This window comes from Mya arenaria, chromosome 17 (assembly GCF_026914265.1).
Source record: "Mya arenaria isolate MELC-2E11 chromosome 17, ASM2691426v1".
Lineage (NCBI taxonomy): Eukaryota > Metazoa > Mollusca > Bivalvia > Myida > Myidae > Mya > Mya arenaria.
The window spans coordinates 31,138,870-31,153,769 of NC_069138.1; the positions used below are offsets into that span (position 1 = coordinate 31,138,870).

A 14,900-nucleotide genomic window follows, 5' to 3' on the forward strand; every position below is an offset into this window, starting at 1 on the left:
TTTGCGGCGTGGTGGGGTGAAAAATTATCCTTTAATTGTAAGATAATTTTCCAGGAAGTTCGTATTACAGTGTCAGACTGTTTAAAAAGAAAATGTATTTGATGGATGATATGACATCGAATTTGTGTCCGAGCATTGGTTTTCGTCTGTACATTGGTGTGTGTGAACGCAAATGTTCGAACATTCAGCCCCCCAAAAAACATGATCACTGTATATATATATTTAAATACGGTAAAATAATATTTATTTCTAGAAATCTTGTTATCAGTAATTGATATTTCCATAAATGCATTATTTAGTAAGTAGTGAAAGGTTTATAATTCATAATTTATGTTTAGTTTAACCATTATATATTTTACAACGATTGTGATGAAAGCTATGATAGCTTATACTAAGTCACTCTCGTTGGCACGATGTTGCTCGAGAGTGTGGTCTTGTGTTGTGGGGAAACCGGAGTACCCGGAAAAAAACCATTTGTCCGGCTTGGTGACCACTAACCAAACTCACATGCGCCAAGGCCGGGTCGCGTTAGTGAGAAGCGAGTGCGCTAACCACTGCGTTACCCACTGCGCTAACCACTGCGCTAACTACTGCGCTAACCACTGCGCTAACCACTGCGCTAACCACTGCGCTACCCACTGCGCTACCCACTGCGCTTACCACTGCGCTACCCACTGCGCTAACCACTACGCTACCCACTGCGCTAACCGAACAGTAAGTTTATGTTTGTTATACATGTATATTTGTATTGATTTTAAATACGAATGTCACTTTGATAAGGAAAAAATAACACATTTCCTTTACGAAATGTTTTATTGTTATATCTCTGTCCATAACTGGTGAATCATAAAACGTGGAATGAACATTCACTGGAATTATATCACTGGTAGAGATCATATATCAAAATAGGTATTTCTTTTAATAAAATAAGCACTGATGAATAATATGAACATACATCAAAATCAACAACATAAAATACCGTACAATAGTAACAAATATAGTATATGGCACACCAACAAACAGTTCATATCTTTTTAAAAGAGCAGTTGGCCAATATCAACTTTTAACGTTTTGAGTCCGAATTTGAGACTGATCGCTCTCAGAAATGTCAATTTCTAATTTAATCAGAAAATGAATCATAAAATTCATTTTAACAAAGGGTTATATATAATAGTAAATCAAGGCATGACATAAAAAATGTACATCAATTTTCAACAAGAAAATAAATATTTACAGTATTGAGTGTTTAGTCTCAAACTCGGGCTCAAAGCGGTAGTTAATATGGGCCCTGGATTATAGACCGGAAGTTGGAAACAGGGCCCAACTTCTCGAAATATCTTAATCGAAACAAGCTTACGAATCTTATTTCATTTAAGAAAATTACTTACATAAACTTGGTTTTATGAAAGAAAATATATTTTGATCGTCATCACACATTTTTCAATAAAAGTCTCAGGACTCCTCAAAAACAAGATAAATACACACTATATAACAAAACAAAAATAGTGACCATGGTATACAATATTTCAATTTAAATCAATCTTCATTCACAGTGTCTGTTATTCATAACAAGTAATCCGATTAGCTACATCGTTCGTAATTCCAAGTAAAACAAATATTGAATACCAGCCCTGGATTCTGTTATAAAAGACGTAAAATTGATCGTGAAATAAGGGATAGGTGCTTATACATAGAAATCTACTTTGTGCTAATACATGGTTACACCGTACACAAATCCGTAGGCACACAAATGTCGGTTAAATATCAAGTATGCTTCACATATTAAATTAAAAATGAACCTTTTACTTGCATAATCAAGGGTGGTTTTCAATACGCAGCTTAATTCATTCTTATGTTCATACATCATTGATTCCATTCACTGTTTAGCTCCGTTATTCATATCACACAATCCGATTTGCTACACCGTTCTTAGATCCAATTTTGACCTATATTGAATACCACCCTTAATCAACTCTGACTAAACCGATAATTTTAGTATAGAACTTTAACTTTAAAAAAAAAGATCGATTGGAGAATGCGCGTAATGATAAGATGGCCCATGTATCCGGGATGTTAACGTTGAAACAAACCGTTCAGTTGCAATTGTATGTCATGTGCACAGATTTATACAGTTCAAATATTCTTCATAATTGCATGTGTATCAAAAGTGAATATCTATAGTTTATTAATCGTTCGCAAACATGTACTTAAAGTAACAAGAGCACCGCGGACACAACGCCAACGTTCGTCTGTTATTATTTTTCTTTCATTCTAACAAGGGACATAACTATTGAACCTTAAAAGCCAGAGCTGTTGGTTTTGCTGTTCATGTGCGTATTTACTTTGAGAATATTGACACCAAGTTTCAGTTCAATATCTTTAACCTTTTCAGTAATGGTCAAGGTTAAAAGTGTGTAAAACGACACTAAGGCGATCAAAATGCCCCGAGTTTTTGTTTAGAAAAAAAACAACACAGACGACCTTAACAGTCGTATCATTTTGGGAGGTTAGGAGAATGCCGTGCGTTTAATTATATTAAATGTTTAGGCCGAAATCCTGCTGTAAAAAAACCAACATGATATAAACTTGAAACAAAATTAGTAATCAGGAATTCCAGTTTTATGAAACATAAGTTTCCAAAGAAACAATTGCTTGAATTCCAAATTGTCCGGCAGCCAAATGTAGTTTACTACCCAGACCTTGTATCGCGGTGTTTCTAAAATGATTGTGCATTATATTTTGTTTACAAATATTTAACATATCGTGTGCCATCCTGAATGTTTTGAGTTGCAAAAAGGGTGTATTGTGCCATCATTCTTATTCTTGAAATAGAGAATCAATGCTGTCAAACTAAGCAAAAAACCCATTTGTATACACCGTGATGCATGGTTTAACACCTCCGCCGCCGGACTACCATATTAGCGTACCCGCTCGTTCTTCTAAGAACATCACACTTTAAAAACTTATCCATGGGTGGGATTCAACATGAAACTTAAGTCAATCGTATGGTCATTCATCATTCACTTCATTAACTGTTTCTGTTCGTTATTTATATAACGCAATCCGATTAGCTTCATCGTTCTAGATCCAATTAAAGACAAATATTGAATACCACCATGTATTTGCAAATACATTCCTTAACAAGATTACTGAAAACAAACTTCAAATGTCAACAACAAACATCAAAATCACCAGCAAGAGGGATAAACAATACATTTCAATACAATGAATGTGTAACAAAACAGCAAAACAAATGGAATGAATGACAAGGTGATTTTGGCATGACAAAATGGACATAATCAGTTACCAACCATTCAGTTTCACTGATTCGTTTGTTGCACATATGGTTACTTTGGCATTGGTCGTACACCACAAAAATATCAGCAAATATCTTTACAAAAATTAAACAAATTGGCAGGGAAATTGTATATCAAATAAAATCCACAAAAAAAATATTAGTATATTGTTGTTACCTGGCAAGAACAATCATTTAGAACACCGTCATCTGAATATCTAAATGAGGCTGTGATTTTATTTTTATGGAAAGTTTTTACATATATATGAAAGGATCTTTGAAGATAGCGTTTGTGTAAATTACGTATTCATACGCGATGCAGTTAGTCCGTAAATGCGCCGCCATGTATGAAATGCACGTTGGATGAAATTCGCCATGAAAAAGGACGCTATACATTTTGGACAATGACCCCAGTCTGTATAGCTGTTAAAGACGTCAAACGTTAGATATTTTTTACGTAATCAACTATAAAACAATTCTAAATGTTTCGAAAAAACATAACAATGTGACATGAAATTAATTTCATAAATATGATGATAAAACAAATAATCAGAAAAAAAATGATAAAATAGAGAAAGAAAATAGAAAGATATTTCGCCGACAGAATGATTCGAACACATGAACTCTAGGCCCATTACACATCTGGAGAAGGTTAAAACAAGAGGGTTCTATTTAAAGTGACTCGCTCATGGTTTATAAGAAAGGTGGTGGATATGTTGACCTGTAAAGGATACATTGATAACATCACGTGATAATGCCAATCAACCAATCACCCAACACCACAACCGTAATTAATTTTCAATCGCGTTACTAACGCTAATGAACATTGTGGTATTCAAAGACGATATTTGAACAGATATCAACGTTTGCCGAAGGGTTCCAGCTTTTGATGATATGTTTCAACGCTCCTTATGATTTGCCACACTTTATTTTGGAATTTAAAAAAGTGCATTTTACAAACCATTAGCGAGTAACTTTAATATATAAACACAATATGAAATTTTGGCGTATTTTGTCAACAACGTATTTACTTTACATCATTTTTGTTTGCATTTTTTGTGATCAGGTAGTAGGGGAGTAGGGTAATAAAAAGCTTTCAAGGTCTTTGTCGTCCTGCTTTTTATCTTTATATTGGTAAAAATAAAACACATATACTGTCCAGAACGGAGAATGCTGCTATAAACAGTGACCAATCCACTAGCGGATCCAGGGGGGTGGGGTGCAACCGGCGCGCGCTTCCCTTAAATTGTCCAAATTTTACTTTTTATTTCTGTATAGGAGAAAGAAGTAATTAAATACGCCCAAACTGCAGCATTTCGGACTAGAAAAGTCTTGGGTGAGTACCCCAACCCCCTCCCCCCGCTACCCACATTTTAAACCAAATAAAATTCGGTTCGGAGGGAGGGGCGCATGTCAAAAGGTTACGCGCATAAGTTACGACCCCTCTTGCGTCAAATCCTGGAGCCGCCCCTGCAATAAGCAAGCCAGACGTAGCCAACTTTTTCGGTTGAACATGGCAGTAACTTAAGCATCAGCAGACGTCTTTCAAAACATTGCGCCTGTGGTGTTTTTGTGACTGGCTAAAGACATATGTCTGAAACACGGCTCTTCTAGACTGTTGAGTCGTGGAAAACTCCACCGGAAGCGACATTGGGACTCTCGGGAGGGGATAGGTCGTTGTTCCGCAGCATCGTGATGCCGGAGTCAGAACTGGAGGAATCGTGGCGCTCGTTTTCCTGAAAGTATACGGAATATTTCTCCTGAGAGTATACGAGAAATACTGAAAGTATACGGAATATTTCTCCTGAAAGTATACGGAATATTTCTCCTGAAAGTATACGGAATATTTCTCCTGAAAGTATACTGAATATTTCTCCTGAAAGTATACGGAATATTTCTCCTGAAAGTATACGGAATATTTCTCCTGAAAGTATACTGAATATTTCTCCTGAAAGTATACGGAATATTTCTCCTAAAAGTATACTGAATATATAAAAAAATTTATATTTTTTTATACTGATGAATACGTTACGCCCGGACGTTTAGATATAACAGGTTTTGAAAATACCAGGTTTGAGTTCTTTTTTATGTATATGAAGTATATATATGAAAAAAAAACTAGCATAGGCCGTTTTGCGGAAACAAGGTTTACCGAGTTTCCGCAGAACATCCAGCGCGAGGGTTGGGCTGAACTATCTTACGTCAGTGGCCATGCCAGATGTTTTTTCTCCAACCTCAGTTAATTAAAATTATATTTTACATACGGGTACTTTTTTATCTTCGCCGGGAAAAATCTTTTCATTCCTACATTACTTTCTTCCATATAAATAGGGCAGTGTACGTTGAGACTTGGCCAATATGATTGAAAAACATTTATGAAGAATAAAGGAAAATCTATAGATGGAAACTCTTTGTAACAGACACTTTTGAAGAAACCTTGTTTGTTATACAATGGTATACTATTACATATGAAAAATGTGAACCACTATTTCAAGCGAAAACTCTACAGAATGCAGATTATAAGTTATACCGGTTGTTCAACTGGAACGCCATGCAGGTTCTTGGAGCGCAGCAATGGGCTCCGCCTTAACAATCCTGGGGAAGTGGCACCGGAAGTCATGACCGGCGCCAGGAGCGTGGTCATTTGGACGGATGCCTGAGAAGCCACCGCCCTCTCCGGAACCACGTGACCAGTCAAACAGGAAATGGGAATCTTGTAGATGAACCGTGTCGGAAACTGGGACTTTGCTGGTCGGATAAATATTGTTTTTATTCGAGTTATCAAATTGGAAGTGAAACAAACAATACAAGACAATTATATAACGATATCATAGTAAAGTGTCGCACGTTTATTCGCCGAAATTCCCTATCTTTAAGGTAAGTAGCTGTCGAATATAATTGCAACATTTTTAAAAGCTCTTCTTTTTATAATTACAAGCAATGGTATCAAATACAACATAATAATTATACACATTGGCAGGTATTCTTAAAACATCTTGAAACATTTCATAAGTTAAGTATATCTCTTATCATATAAAATAATAACTCGATACTATCTGAATTATTTCCAATGATTTTATCAAAAATACTTACTTTAATGTTTAAAACTTATTCGTTTTATTTGACTACAAAAAGTTTAGGAAATCGACTTAAGTATACCAATCACAGAAATAGAGTGTATACTGCACAGCGTATTGAAAAAGGTTTGGGCTATTAACGTAACCTTACACTCAATATTTGAACTACCATCACAATTAACCAATATAATGTATACTTACAGTTAGGCGAGGGTGGCATCTTGAAGGAAGGGGAGGGTGGAGGCGTTGAGGTTGAGCAAGAGTCGGGAGTGTCGGCGGCGCTCAGCCGCTCCTTTGGTGACGGTGGAGGAAATGCCGAGGACGCGAAGTAAATGTCACACTGAAAATTAGAAGTACGTGACAATATGTTGGGGGTGATATTTCATTTGTAAACATAACATTCCAAAATAATGAACACAGCAGTAAATGGTTGATTCGATCTAAAAGCCCCCTAGCATCATCTGAAGCTGAAATAGCAGGCTAGTCTAGCATTTGTATTATTCACGAGGAATGTTCAATTAACTCTTAAAAAAAATGGGAAGTACTCGATATTCTAAATATCTCTCTCTATATATATATATAAAGAGACACATTTAGCCTAAACAATGCATATCTTATTATTAATTTTTACTCATGATAATGAATAAAGTAATCTTTAGAACAAAACAGGGACATCACTCTGAGTGTGTGTGTGTGTGTATGCGCGTGTGCGCGCCTTTGTGTGTATGTGCGTGCGTACGTGTGTGTTTGCGTGCGTGCGTGCGTGTGTGTGAGTGTGTGTTTGTGTGCGTGCGTGCGTGTGTGTGTGTTTGCGTGTGTGTGTTTGCGTGCGTGCGTGTGTGTGAGTGTGTGTTTGCGTACGTGCGTGTGTGTGCGTGTGTGTTTGCGTGCGTGCGTGTGTGTGTGCGTTCGTACGTGCGTACGTGTGTGTGAGATAGAAATTATTTTTCAATACAACATAGGAATGTTTTAACATATATATATGTTTTGATATATTACGTAAATATGATTTATGTTGAAAATAAATGAAAAAAAAACAAACTTTTAAGCCCACCGTATAACTGAAACAATAAAGGTACCATTATTCTAGGCCAAATAAAAACGGTGAATTCATGAGCGCTGAATGCCAAATGTTACCGTTATTCCAAAATTACTACGCATTCATCTGCAGCATCCATTACAGAGATGAAATATCATTAACGGCACATAGGAGAAAATTGCAACGAAACATATTTGTTTAAAGAACATTTAATTTGTACAACTCTAGTATGTATTTAAGGTAGTTTACCTTGTATAACTCTAGTATGTATTTAAGGTAGTTTACCTTGTATAACTCTAGTATGTATTTAAGGTAGTTTACCTTGTACAACTCTAGTATGTATTTAAGGTAGTTTACCTTGTACAACTCTAGTATGTATTTAAGGTAGTTTACCTTGTACAACTCTAGTATGTATTTAAGGTAGTTTACCTTGTATAACTCTAGTATGTATTTAAGGTAGTTTACCTTGTACAACTCTAGTATGTATTTAAGGTAGTTTACCTTGTACAACTCTAGTATGTATTTAAGGTAGTTACCTTGGCGCAGATGAGTGTGAGGTCGGGCATGGTCATGGTGTGGACAAGGTTGCCGTTCACTATCAGCCGTATTTCTATCGTGTCCGCAGTGAAAGCCATCACATACGGGAAGGCACACACTGTATAAAAATAATAAAGAATATACATGTAATAATTGTTTTTTACTAAATTCGAATGCTATTATATCATGCATATTATATTTAAAATGGATATGGTGTGCTAAATAATACCCTATTAAAGAAATACTTAAAGAACATGAATATAATTTTGATTATTTGTGGGACAGGTTTTTGATATAATAATATATAATAAAAATGACGATACATAGTTGAGGTTAGGTTGAGGAATACGCGGAACGGTATAAAACTGGATAAGCTATCCATGGGTTATCTTTTGGCCATAGTTAGCAAATAAAAGCAATTTGATTGGTCAACAGTATTTATTTAGATAAATATTGACCAATAGATAACTTTAACCAAATCAAGGAAGTAAATAATTTTATACAATTAGCTGCTGCGTTTCAATTAACGGCCTAGTTTAATCCTTCTATAAGTGACCCCCCCCCCCCAAAAAAAAACAAAAAAACAACCGTATATAGTATACAACCTCTGTGTATTGATTTTAATCTAATTGCCTTATTGTCTGATCAGATCTCCGATCTGAGTATCCTGCTGTGCAGTTTTGGAGGTTTTATTATAGAAATGGACCCTAAATGGCCCTGAGCCAATAAACAAATACACAGGAATTGGCCCCTACTTTGACATCAGTGCAATTAGCAGGAGATGCACAGCAAGGGATTGTCATGCCAAACATTCCTTAAACAAGGCCTTTAAAGTATATACGATATATTCGTACTTCTGCATGTAATAAAGAGTCTGTGCTAAAACATAAATTACAAAATCGCCTGTAATCTCAGTTTAAAACGTTTGAAAAACTTCTGGCGATAATATCAAAAACCGGCCATGTTTTAAAGACGCACAATATAAAATAATGCAAAAAAAAAAAAAAAATATTTATTTATTTTTATATTTAAATACATCATCAGGATTAATATACCAACTATTTGTAAAGGCTCGTTACACCGTTACACTACCAAACTGTTTTACTTACCCACATATATGTAAAGGCTCGTTACACCGCTACACTACCAAACTGTTATATTTACCCACATATATATAAAGGCTCGTTAAACCACTTCACTACCGAACTATTATAATGTAAAGGCTCGTTACACCACTACACCACCGAACTGTAACAGTTACCGCACCTATATGTAAAGGCTCGTTAGACCACAACACTATCCAACTTTTATGATGTAAAGGCTCTTTATACCACTTTACAACCGAACTGTAACAGTTACCTCACCTATATCAAAAGGCTCGTTACACATTACCAAACTGTTATAATGTAAGGGCTCGTACCACTACACTACCAAACTGTTATAATGTAAGGGCTCGTACCACTACACTACCAAACTGTTATAGTTACCGCGCCAATCCTGCCCCTTTGGTCAACATTGGCCCCTGTGGTCATTTGTTTTACATAGTCTAATATAGAGAAAATCTTCTCTTAAAGCAATGCGAAGAGCTAAGTTATTTAATTGGCATGTAGCATTGTTTTGTTGGTCCTCAACAAAATATGTTCAGATTGTGCCACTGTGGTCATTTGTTTTACATAGTCTAATATAGGGAAAATCTTCTCTAAAACAGCAATGCGAAGAGCTATTTAATTGACATGTAGCATTGTTTTGTTGGTCCTCACAAAATATGTTCAAATTGTGCCACTGTGGTCATAATTGGCCCCCCCGGGAACATAGACGTATATAATCATAACTTCCCTAGCATTCACCACTTTCTCTATCAAACACCGATCTCATTAGCAACCACAAATTCCAATTTTCTTTCTTAGCAATCTTGTCTCCCTTTAACAATTATGGGTCTCCTTAGCAATCATCAACTTCCTTAGCAACCAATTTTCTTTCGTAGCAACCTATGACTACCTCGGCAATGGCTTGCTTCCATATAAACGATAACATTCCCTAGCAATCATGGACCTCCTAAACAACCACTACCTTTATTAGCAACCACCTTTCAACCTCAGTATCCAATTATTTCCTTGGCAACAGCTTGCTTCCTCGGTACCCTTAACCACGGTCTCCTAAGCAACCATCGACTGCCTTAGCAACCATATTTTTCTTAGAAACCAATGTCTACCTCAACTATGGCTTGCTTCCCTATTAACCATCACATTCCCTAGCAACCATGAATCTCCTGAGCAACAACTCACTTCCTTCGCAGTCAAATTTTGTCGTAGCAGTCAATTTCTCCCTTGACAATAGCTTCTTTCGTAGTTTGACCAGGTTCTCAAGTGAAATATGAATTACTCATTGGCTGTAAGACTATAGTAAATAAACTATCTATCAACTATTCGGTTGGATACTGTTTATAAATGCATGTATTATAAATGAATATCACGTGGAAAACAACATTTACCGTAAGATTTAAAGTATGTTCATTTTATACATACTTTTAAACTAAAGTAAAATGTACATTTATGTTGAAAATAAAAAAAATTCTTTCTTTGCTTTTTTGGTCACGATAGATGATGTATATATTAAAGTGACACTCTAATTCAAAATCAATACAATTGTGTGGCCCATTTGCTTTCATTTATTTTTATTTCATGTCAACGTCATTTATACAACAATTGCCTTTCCCAACCCATTAAGAACACCTTATAGAAGTGATTTGTATTAAAATAATGAAAATATTGTGTTAAATAAGGTAAAAAAATGTAAAAATATGCCGATATTTAGGCATGGGGATAACGTTACGGTAATCTGTCCTCCAATTGTTGTGTAACATTAGCAGACATGTTCCACTGCTAACTGTTTTAAGCCTAAACACACCTTTATTAAATCACTAAAAACAAACTCTACGTGTCGGATAAAAACAGTATTGCATGTAACAAGAAATTGGTAATTCCCGATCATAAAGTTTTTTAGGTCTAAAAATGTGTTAATGTTACGCAAAATCGATTCTGTCCCATTTTAGCATGACGATAGCGCCTTTTCTATTCGTGAATAATTTACACCGACTGAGGGTTAACATCCGGGTAGCGATTACTTTCATATTGGACTGGTTCACAGTTGACTTTTAAATGATAAAAATAGTGGTTAATACTGTTGATAAAAACTTAATCCAAGTTTGGCTCATTCTGTCCTTCGATGTAACGTTAACATTATGTCACGCTAGCATTAAGACAAGCGCGTAATAAAGCGAGAAAATTGTTGAAATTTGATGACTTTCCCAGAGTCAATTATTCGAACATAACAATGTCGTCTGTAAACTATCGTTTGTAAGTATTCATTCATTAGGTACGTAGTTTATATTGAATTCATATCGCTTTTGTGTTTGGTATCGTTATTTATTGGACATAATTAACAATGCAAACGTTATAAAATGGACAGAAATATAGATGATAACGTGACAAATGGACATAACTGCAAATGTTACATTGGACAGAAACCTCTTTTTTTATAAAACACATATTTATGTTTGTTTGTTTTTTGTGATCTATTGTATGCTTTTGATACAAGCGTAACTAATCTGAATTTGATTAAGTAAACCGAGTGCTCATGTTATAATTGGGACAGAAATATGTTTGCTAATGTGACAAAAGGACTTTTCCCCTAATGTTACATAGGACAGAAGCAGAGTTTGACATCAACAAGAGAGAATGCTTGAGATGAAAGTCAATATTTGTATGCTCATTTTGTGATTCATTGTGTTTCTTATTTGACAAATCTTATTTTTGACACAAACTTGTGTTATATATTTTATCTTTACCTTATTTTAGTCACCTGAATGCTAGTGTTACATTTTGGACAGAACAATGTGTGCTATTGCATGACAATAGGATATCTCCCCTGGTTTTACTTTTGGATTCCTGTTTGAACCCCCCCCCCCCCCCTCACCAGAGCTTATAAAAGTTGAAGGACATTGTTTCTGTGCTTCTAAAACTGTTCAATCTAGTGACTGTTTTTTATTCAATTTTAAACTGTCCCGGATTAAATTAGCCGAATGCCAGTGTTAATATATATATATATATACAATAAAAAATAAGATAAATTAGTTAAGGTCAATTTTCATAATAAAACATTGAAAACTGCACAGCAGGTCTTATCAGATTGGAGATCTGATAAGACCTTTTCTATTTTCCCTGAACCCCACCCCTGGAGATCTGATAAGACCTTTTCTATTTTCCCTGAACCCCACCCCTGGACCTAGGGTGTGTGGTTACAATTGACTGGTGCATTATGACCAGTGGTATTGTGGCGCAAGTTGACGAACTAAATGTTGTTCCATGTGGAAGGAGTTTGATGAATAGATTTACAGATAATAAATTGACGTTGTATTCTTGTAGTATTTCAAACAAAACTGTTTTTTGAATGTAGCGAAACAATAAGAAGTGTTAGTAAAAGTAGTATCTAAAATGATCTGTTGCTAAAAATTTAAAATGTTTGAATTTATGGCATTTACGTTTGAGTGTTTTGTTTTAGTTTGTAAGATTGTGAAGACAGCTCTGTGAATTTAATCTCTCAAATCTGCTCCCTTGGTAGAAAACATTACGTATTGTGTTAGTTTTGTGAGGCAATAAGAAAGTACCCCTGGTGGGGATCAAACCAAACCCACGACTTCTTGTGTTAGAGGCAGACATATATAACTTAGAACACTCGCATATCTCAACAGAAAGTATGTAATAATTTAATTTCTTTTTCAGAACCATACCCTTGAAGACAAGAAGATGATGTGTAAATCGTTTGATTTTGTTTGACTGTTGCAATTTACTTACATTAAACATTATTTTATAAGATTTGTCTTTCGCTGTGTCGGGTTGGATTCTATGCAAGGTTACTGCAGGTGGGGTGGTACTTGTTACAGGTTTTAAAGTTCTGGATGTTTGTTTGCCTTTTTTATGATAATATTTTTGATCAGTGTCCATGTCACGGTGTAGGCATATACAATTCGGGGTAATGATTTCTGATCAATCTCTCAGTCCATATCTCCACTAGATTTGGCACTTAGACAAAACACGGCCCTGCGGGGCCACCTGGAAAGTAAAAACACGGCCCTTTTCCCCGGCTATCCCCATTATACCCCCGGACCTGGGGCCGTATCCCCATTATACCCCGGACCTGGGGGCCGTGGTTACAATTGATTGGTGCATAATTGCCTAATTGTTTTATCAGATCTGAGTATCCTGCTGCGCAGTATGGGATATTTTAAGATAGAAATGGACCCTAAATGGCCCTGAGCCGATAAACCTACCGGTAAACACAGGGAATTGGCACCTAATGTCAAACCAGTGTGATTAGAAGGAGATGCACAGCAGGGGATTATAATGCCGAATATTCCTTAAACTAGGTCTTTAAGCCACACACCAGTCTGATCTTTGGTTCTTTTGTTGGTTTTTCGTATTGGAAGTTATTCTATCCAGATTGGTATATTTTTTACGAGATTGTTTAATCAAACTGCTGCGGGAACAGTGTTTCCAGGATTCTTCATTCAGACTGACATCATATCAACAGTGTATTTATAAATCAACATGAACAAAACTAGTAGGAACTATATGAGAAGCAATAGAATTATATTGTAACAACAGGTTATTAAAATCTCAAATGAGTAAAACATTATAACAACATTTAAACTAAATCAAGAGTCAAAGAAACTATTTTCAACTGTAGAAGCTCATAAAATGTGTACGTCTGTCACACTGCAACTTCGTCAAATCTTTAATGATTATTATGATTTTTATGTGATTATCAATTGACTGTGTTTATCAATCATTTATATAGTTTGTTTTATACTGTATCAAGCTCAAAGAGTCTGTGGTAGGTCTGTATTTTATTCTGTTGTGAAACATTCTGTCCAACTGCTAATGTGACATAGTGCTAATGTTACTCATTCTGTCTTGTGGTAACACTAGCACATACTCGCAATAAGCAATTTATAATATATATGTTTAATATCAAAGGTAATGATAATTGCACCGTACTAGAGACATTTATATCACCACAACAAAACATTTATGTTTATAGCTTATCTGATCTGATATAAAAAGAAAACCTATGTTTGCAGAAAATATTTTCTGTCTTGTTGTCCAATTTGGGTTTGTTTCAATAAATTTATTTGAGAAAAACAAAACAATCTCTATTTTTGTCTGTACAATCTGTTTTATAGATAAATGAACCATTTAGTACAAGACAAAATACTTCTTTGGATCAAAATATTAAAAAAAAGTTTTTACCGGCAATATTGTAACACTAGCACAAATGGTATGGTGATACAAAATTCTTTTTTTTATAAAAAAATGCATTTATAAATCATTGCAAATGTTCTAAAACATGATATATAAGAAATTGCTGTAAAAGATTATGTTGAAATCACTAATTTGCAATAAATTTTAAAAATTCGCCGGGAACTTTATGGTCACCCAGTTGTGAAATCTGCCATACACATGTATAACAAACATCAATTTTGTCTGATAAACCTTTAACTACTTACTAAATAATGCATTTATGGAAAATATTTATTACTGATAACAAGTTTGTAACCCTGCATTTAATAACAGAAAACGCCAAAAAAGTTAATGATTGGTGAATGCTAAAATATTGAGTATGATCTTATATAGTCTCATAAGGTTGAAATACCGTGTTTTATGCACATTTCTTTCAAATTTAACTTGGTATCCTTCATAAGAACCATTGTTTTCGACATGTATTCATCCTTTTTGGAATATTAAAACAATAGTATTAATTGTGGTAATTCTTATTTGGGAGTAAGAGTGCATCTTAAAACGCTCTGTTGGTGTATATTTGCCAATCAAATCAAGCCAATGCCAATTTTTTAGAAATATTGAGATTATTAATGAAAGGTTAAAACAAATAGACG

General features: G+C 35.0%; 1 protein-coding gene across 1 annotated transcript; it reads right to left on the minus strand.

Moving 5' to 3' along the window:
* Positions 1–794: 794 nt before the first annotated feature.
* On the minus strand, positions 795–9,225 carry LOC128224682 (GTPase-activating Rap/Ran-GAP domain-like protein 3). Its single transcript, XM_052934650.1, has 5 exons — positions 9,215–9,225; positions 7,948–8,066; positions 6,574–6,712; positions 5,826–6,043; positions 795–5,031 (listed from the first exon to the last, which is right to left on the minus strand). The coding sequence occupies exons 2-5, from the start codon at positions 8,044–8,046 to the stop codon at positions 4,906–4,908; spliced, it is 582 nt and encodes a 193-aa protein (XP_052790610.1). The 5' UTR covers positions 8,047–8,066; positions 9,215–9,225; the 3' UTR covers positions 795–4,905.
* Positions 9,226–14,900: the final 5,675 nt, after the last annotated feature.

Coding starts and splice junctions, on each gene's coding strand:
- LOC128224682 (XM_052934650.1), bottom strand. CDS start 8,046: ATGGCTTTCACTGCGGACACGATAGAAATACGGCTGATAGTGAACGGC. Junction 6,713..7,947: donor TCACACTCATCTGCGCCAAG/GTAACTACCTTA, acceptor TCTAATTTTCAG/TGTGACATTTACTTCGCGTC. Junction 6,044..6,573: donor GATGCCACCCTCGCCTAACT/GTAAGTATACAT, acceptor TTATCCGACCAG/CAAAGTCCCAGTTTCCGACA.